Genomic DNA, 7,937 nt, shown 5'->3' with positions numbered 1-7,937 from the left:
CAATAGACAACGGACAATTTCTACCTCTCTCCATTTGCACTGCTTACTCTTTTGCACTGTTTACTGTGGCTACTGTGTTATAAGTCAATTTTATTTTTAATTTTATGTTTTGTATGCTACTGGATACTTGAATTCCCCTCGGGATAATCTATCTAAAGTCAACACTGCATTCATTGTCATTACCATCATTATCATCATCACCATTATTACGCCATTATTCCTCATCATCACCAATGACGGCACATCGCTGTAAATAACGCCACTGTAACGCCGTGCAGTATCGAGCATCGTACCATGTATTTAGATTAAGGAGCTTTTAACTGAACTGTTTCTTTGTATATAACATCAAGAAAAGTAGCATTAAAGTATTTGCTGTATCTTAGTGTGTGAATTACATAAACGAGAGGCTGCTTGGTATGTATACGGCGTCACAGAAGATTACTAATACAGTATATTGCTATAAATAAAAGAAATGGGTGTTAAATATATGATCTGTTGTATATAATCGAGTATTTCGCACAGGATGGAAAAGCTCTGGCATCCACACATTGCGTTTCAGGGCGAACATATGAGCTTGTATCTGATGTACTGCACACAGTTAATTAGAGAGGTCAAACACGATTGTATTTGAATGCACCATTCCAGACTTCTCAGACAATCTGCAGTTTTTGGCCAAGTCTATTTGTGTGGGCCGCCCATATAAGTTCCATACGGGAAGCACTGTAATCCATTTGGAGCTCCCCCCACGCCCCCATATTAAAAACAGGGTAGAGAGGTATAGCCAATTCAAATCTTAATGACACAGATGGCCTGAATTAGGAGAATTTTGGGACCTAAAACTGAAGCAAGGGCCAAGAGAGGTTGGTATCATGCAATGCTGCATCTCCATGGTCCTTACATCTCTTACCATTGATCTGTAGTCAGATATAAGCGATGCTCTTCCATGGATTAGACTCATAATCCTCAATTAGCGTATCATATATTGAACTTGTGTGCTTTAGGGATTTAGAGGACTTAGAAGCAGGACTAACTTAGACTGGCATGAAGGAATTTTGGCACAAGCATGATAGGGTTAGTTGGCAGCCTTTCCCATTAGCCCCCAAATCAATGCGGGTGTAGACAGTTTAATAAATAAAAGATCCATAGTGATGAAGAGCTGACATTCAAAAACAAAGTCAAAGTCGGGCCTCAAACCCAAAAAGAAAGACGTTTAACATCATAAGGAACTTTAGAATATGTCTTAAACCTACTCCAAGGAGTTTTTAACTGGTTATGAAACAGTACAGTCTCAATTTAATACTGATGCCTCTATATTACCTACAGAAGGAAGACCATCAGGGAGGAAGATTGGCTATTTCTATGTAGTTATTCTTAATGACCGCCACAGGGTCCGATTCGGTCGTATTCCCCTGGAAATCAATGAAACGAGATGGTAGAAAAACTACTGCTTTTGTCTACGTCTGCCACTAGAATCGATTTTAAATTTTAATTAAATAAAGAAATGCGTATATATTTTTATCTGACTTAAACGTGTTGTTTGTCTGATTCTGTTTCACCTCTTTGAACAACTAAAAAACAAATCATCATCATCGTTGCATTTCTTCTACTATCCCAACTTAGATCCTCACAAAATACTCTATAAAGCATCTGCAAACGATCAATATGTTGCTGTAACTGCAGTAGCTTGTAGTTTCTGCCTGAAAAATGATGATAAGCACTTGTTAAGGATGATACCCAAACAATGAAAAACAGATGAGATGAGATTTCACCTCTGCTCTTCCACCTCCAGCTGACAGCACAATACATGCTCCACTGCTGAATATGCATGCTTACCCAGTCAAGACTGCAACTGCATTGAAAAGGTGTGTATTAACCGTTATCACAAATCTGTCATGGTCCTTGGATCGTGTGCTGCATGTGAGCCTATCCGCATTTACTGAAGGTCTTTTGATAGATAATTAAATCCAATAGATAGTTACTGGAATCGCTTTATAGAAAATGTGTCCCAGTTGTGGTGAGCAAGGAACTTCTGATGCATAAATAACAGTCTGTACATTTCGTTATCGGCGTGGGTGGAAAATGCTAATGTTGTGAAGACATCAGCTCTCCAAAACAAAGTACTGCTTTATGAAGCTGTGGCATTAACAACACCTTCCACCTACAGTCCACTGCGTGGTTAATTTGCACATACACAAAGTCACTGTGCACAGGGTCACGCTAATGCATGATACTCTCCTGCATTGATCACTGGCCATTACAGTGACCCAATCAAAATAATGTGATAGTCTGTCAATCCCCTTACACGGATGTATTTCTTCCAATAGGTCAGAGCAAGGACCTGAAGCTGGTAGAGATTGGTGTCTTGCTCAGAGACACTTCATCCCCTCATCAGGTCCGATATAAGAGCTGGACTCCTGGTGCTTTGGTTGAAAGACAGTAAGTCTGTGTAAGGCACACGGTGCCCTCTCCCTGAACTACAGTTCTTATGGCATCCATCCAGTGGCTACTTGCTGCATCCGGGACTGGGAGTTCAGTGTTTGGAGAATTAGCTCAGTGGATCATGTTGATTGACATCTTCATTTAAAAATTATTCAGTTCACAGTTTTGGACTTGAGAACACAAACAATCTTGAGACATTTCCATCTGTGATGGTCTATGTCTGTGACTGCATGTCATCATAAACTATAAATTTGGACAGTATTTGAACAATGACCTCTATATGTTTGTGTGTGTATGTGATTCCACTGTATGTGTCCAGTGGACGTGTTTGGAGAGTGTGTGTGCAAGCATGGGGGGTGAGTGCTGACCTTCCGTTCTTTGTCTCCATACTCCAGGCCCAGCGTATCCATGGCGCGCACGATGGCAGCCAGAGATTGGATGGTGTTGCTGTAAACGACAGGCTTGTACTGCTTTACGTCGTCGCCAGAGAAACCGTCCTCGTGGATGATCCTAAACACACAAACGCACAGACAATGGTCAGACACAGTAACAACAGCCCTTCACATACTCATTAAACACCTATGAGTACACAGAAAGCAAGAAAACATACACTGAGTGAGAAATAAGTGTGTGTGCATGTATAGTCAGGTTTACTAGTGTGCAGATAAAATAGTTATATTAAATACACTATGAAAAAGTTAAGTAAACGTACAATATGTAATTGGAGTTTTTTTACCAGGGGCATAATTATCCACAGAGGTCTCCTCCTCCCAGGAATCAAACGGACCCAGTGATTGAAAACCGGTAAAAACACTGAATAAAGCGGTTTCACCTAAAAAAAAAAATCAGTGTTTCTCCGTTCACTGTTCAAATCAAATGAATGTTCAATGGACAAAGTACATCCCGTTGGGCCTGTGAGCCGAGCTGCTGCTAATGTTAGCTCAGCTTGTTTTCCCTAAAAATGTTCAATGACTAAAATCCTTCATCTGGTTAAAATATATAATTCAATTCAATTCAATTCAATTTGATTTGTATAGCACCCAGTCATAACAAAAGGTATCTCAGGACACTTTTTTTAAATAGCAATAGCAAAGCAGGGCTAGACTGTACTAAAATGATTTACAGAGACCCAACAGTTCCCACCACGAGCAAGCACTTGGTAACAGCGGCAAGAAAAAACTTCCTTTTAAGAGGCAGTAACAACCAAGTTTATTCTAAAAAATGTGGCTTAAACCTGGCATGCACAAAGGGGATACAATGCCATTGACAGGTGACTGGTAAAACACACCGTTACCTAAATAAAATTACAGGTTTCTCTGGGTTTGAACTTTGTTGGAAACATTTGGGATAATGTAAGCAGACAACTCAATAAAATATAACATAGGTCTAGTCTTTATAGACATTTGAATGCAGACATGTTACACATTACAGCTTTAAATGTCATTAAAATAAGACCATGTGGACATCAGAGGTGCCCAATGCAGTGGATGTGTTGCTGGGATATATTAGAAGCGTTGGGTAAATAAAGGAGAGAGAAGGTTTTGGAAGAATTGGGGTGAGGGGTTAGAGAGCAACACAGGTGGTTGAAGAAGGGTTACAACAAAAACACAAAAGAGCGAGCGGGACTCGGGGGCAGGGAGGGGAGGGTCCATAACCAGTAGGCTAAGCTGACATTTAGGCACACAGTGCTAGTGGCAGCCCATCCTGCTGTTTGAAATGTCACGCTGTCTTTCACTGCAGCTGACACAAGGCCACACCGAGAGACAGACGCAAAGACAGACAGTTAGCCGGGCAGACAGACTGACAGGAGGAGAGACTGTACAGATGGACAAATCAGACAAAGTCAAACAGAGAGAGACGACAGAGAGGGGCAGCCAAGAACAACAGGCAGGACACCAGAAAACAAGTGCCTCATGCAGACAGACAGATACAGGTTAGGGCAACAATGTAAGGCAATTCAGATAGACAACATCCCCACACATAAATGAATGGGGGTGAACAGGATCTCCTCACAGAAAGGACCTGAGGATCAAACCTGGTTCCTTCTTGAATCACTCTAGTCCTGTATCTGTCACTGCCCCCAGTATAAGAGCCCATTATTAATGCTCTGCCCTCCTGACACACCATAGAGATTAGCTGATGGGCATACCACCCACTGATCTCCAGATAAGTGGAAATATATGTATGCCACACAGCCAATCACTAGTCTACATCTTCAAACATCATGAGGCTAATGAGGTTAATGTCAAAGCTCTTTAGTCTGTATCATAAAAGTACCTCATTTTGACACCTGGTCTCACTTTTTAACAGATTAATCCAAAAAGCCAAAGTGTCACAAGTTCAAAACTGCATGTGGCTATTCAGATTTGTCCATGTGTTCAGAATTTACAGATTTGTGTACACATCCACAGATTTTTGTACATCTCCCAAGTAGCGAGGACTGAGATACAGTTTCACAACTCTCCATACACATTTGCAAATAATGTTGCTTTAATACAAATCTGCCTCTAAAATCTAAAATTACATGAACACAGCTGAAAGAAGTGAAGAACAAATGTAGCCATTGTAGCAGGCCCACATGGGCAGCACTGCTGAGCCCAGGAGCAAATCTAAATTTGTTTTCCTTTCAAGAAGTTACAATGTACCATTTTACAACTTGGATCAGAAGCATGGAGGTTCTGCTGAATAACATTCAAGAAATACTTGAATGATACCACTGTAGTGGTAATAAAGTCTGATGCAGGATAGCTGAATTAAAGGAATAGTTTTTTTTTTTATAGTTTTATAACCTATAATGAGCATATCAAATACAATACATGTATATAGTTATATAGTAAATTAAACCACCCAGCAGTATAAGAAAGGATTAGAAATGAATGGCTCTCCTGCAGCCAGCTTCAATACTGAAATGCATGTTCAATGTTACTGCATCGATAATAATAATCTAAAGTAGCATTTCCACTGCATGTTGTGGTTCAACTCGGTTTTTAAACCTCTACTTTTGTTTTCTGTTGCACATACAGAAGTACCCCCTCACCATAGGCAGAACTGATCGTCATGGTGACGCTATTCCTGCAGCTGTGCCACACACAGGAGCTTTCATTTACTGACAAACTACCTACAATCAGCGCCCAAAATGAAAGATGTCCCGAGGACAATAACAATAGCACCTGGGACACAAAGATACAGCGCCTGGGACGATTCTGGGACAGTGGGGAAATGTATCATCACAAATGGAATTATAACATTTATGCACCATGGAATATACATCATTTGAATTTAACTTCATGAGGTCCATATTGTCCAGTGTTGTCGACTTGGGAACTTTCTCACTAGATCTGATGTCAACTGACATCACTTGAGTCAGTTTATCAGATTTCGCACAGCTCCCTCTGGAGCCACAAAAGGCTTTACACAACCTTTTTCACATATTCTGTAGTACTCCTTTTAACCCAGTTCCCTTTTAAGACTTCCCCACAAGTACTGTCCAATTTTACTACTCTGGGGAATGAAGGGCAAAATGATGCATAAAATCCACATTGACTCTGAAATAGAAGTTTTCCTTCCAAAACGTCCAATGTAAAATAAAAAAAGTTAACCACAGAGACTACACCCAACAGATCATTAATATTCTGCATCTTTATAATCATACTCAGATTATTGCTGAAATTGCAAAGCAACAACGTGGCCTTCTCAAATAGTTTAGTGGGATTTAATCTATGACATTTTAATTAGTTTTGTTTCCTCTCACACATGCATGAGCAAACAAACTCACTCACAGAGACACACACACACACTGCTCTGTCTCAAAAACACCTCAGCAGTCTGTGTGTCTGAACATCTGACAAACATGTGCCACATTACGAAGAAACAGGGTTCTCTGCGATCTTCCAGCAAAATGCAGCTGAATCACGTACTTCTCAGTTCAAGGAAAGCAAGCTTGCTGGAACACACTGATTAATTCACAGCCTTTAATTGTACAAAGTTCAGAGTGAAAATGCACAAAGACACGAGGCAGACACCATATATAGTAGTAGAGCAGGTTTACAAGTGTCATTGGGTGATTGGTTGAACAGGATTTTAAATCTATTGGATAATGAATCCGAGGGCGGGAGTTACCAAAATCGGTGTCCATGTGTCACTATACATCTGTATGTAAGTTGATGTGTGTGTGAGCATGTTTATGTTGTGTGAGTCTGTGTGTTTGTGGTCTCGAGGACAGCACGGAGTGTAATGTTTCAGATCAATCAGGCAGCCTGCCAGTCCTACATAAATACACCTAGCTCCTGTTTACATCGGTGACTTTCACACAGAAGGCCAAAGCACAGTTCTATAAACTGGACTTGGAAGAATAAGTGGTTTATTCTTATCTATTTGATGTTCACATCGGCTAACATGTCCAACGAAATGACATACCGAACCGAAGCATAGGCGTGAATACGAACTGCAGACGTCTACATTTTTGTATCTCCATATGTGCTAGCCTGATTATTAGTCTTCCCCTTCTTCTCTTGCTGTCTTAATGACTTGCCAATCAGACACTTTTTCTGAAAGTCTTTCGTTCCTTCCATCTTTCCTTACACCAGCGAGGTGAAGCGAGGACAAACTCTTAATTGGATGCTGCAGTCTCTGCGGAAACAGTGTGTTGAGCTGAAGATGCCAAGAAAGAGGGTGCTGCCTGTTTCACAGTTACCTCAGCAAGAGCCTAAAACCATAGAACCAGGGACTCCTGAGACCAGAGATCTGTCTCTCTATAGACTCTTATCTTTCTAACATGATATACAAGAAAACAGAAAAAAAAACAGCTGAATCATTACTGTCTTTCAAAATTGTAATACTATCATCCTTATTAGCCTGGGAGGAGAGAGATCGATAGAGTAACAGCACACGAAAGAAGAGAGAGAATACAGTTGAAAAAATAAGAAAAATTAGATGAAGCAAAGATTTACGATTAGTGCTGCAGCTAGTGTCATTAGAGGTGTATCAAGGACTTGTTTTTTTGTGTGTGTGTGTGTGTGTGCGCGTGCGCGTGTGTTGAGCTGGCTGGCCTGCTGACGTGAGCTTTCATGCATGAGGACCTTTTCTCATTACCCACTCTCCAAGTCCTTCTGTCAGCAAAGACAGAGCACTGTGTGTGTATGTGTGGATGTGTGTGTGTCGGTGTATATGTGTGCAATTTCCCATAGCTTTGGCACAATCTGCACGGTGACCTGAAACATAGTTTAGTTTCACACCGAGCTAGACAGATGGACGCAGAGACAGACATATGGGCAATTTAACTACGATATTATTCCATGATATCATTATGTGGCTGCCATTTTGGAGGCCAAACAGGAGTTTGTTTGGTGTAATGGCAAACATCATTAAGCAATCCATACTCACGTTACATGACTGGTATTTGTGGTTCTCTATCAAAATGCCCTTAGAAATGTGATAATCACTACATTTTAAACAACAAATGTCATTATTTTTCAATTCTTTGTGTGTGTGTGTGTGTG

The 7,937-nt window shown here is 40.6% G+C and overlaps 1 protein-coding gene across 2 annotated transcripts in view; it reads right to left on the bottom strand.

Annotated features, from left to right (window-relative positions):
• Positions 1 to 2,949, bottom strand: part of LOC118330356 (guanine nucleotide-binding protein G(o) subunit alpha) — a gene marked incomplete at its 5' end in the record, with an annotated part of 64,812 nt that extends 61,863 nt beyond the window's left edge. For both annotated transcript variants that reach the window (XM_035664851.1, XM_035664850.1), the window contains 1 exon segment: positions 2,808 to 2,949. In XM_035664851.1, the coding sequence (XP_035520744.1) occupies positions 2,808 to 2,949 (142 nt within the window).
• Positions 2,950 to 7,937: the final 4,988 nt, after the last annotated feature.

This window comes from Morone saxatilis, unplaced genomic scaffold (assembly GCF_004916995.1).
Source record: "Morone saxatilis isolate NCDOM2014 unplaced genomic scaffold, NCSU_SB_2.0 Contig2, whole genome shotgun sequence".
NCBI classification, from domain to species: domain Eukaryota; kingdom Metazoa; phylum Chordata; class Actinopteri; family Moronidae; genus Morone; species Morone saxatilis.
The sequence above is the reverse complement of the archived record's forward strand: the minus strand, read 5'-3'. Positions and strand labels throughout refer to the sequence as shown.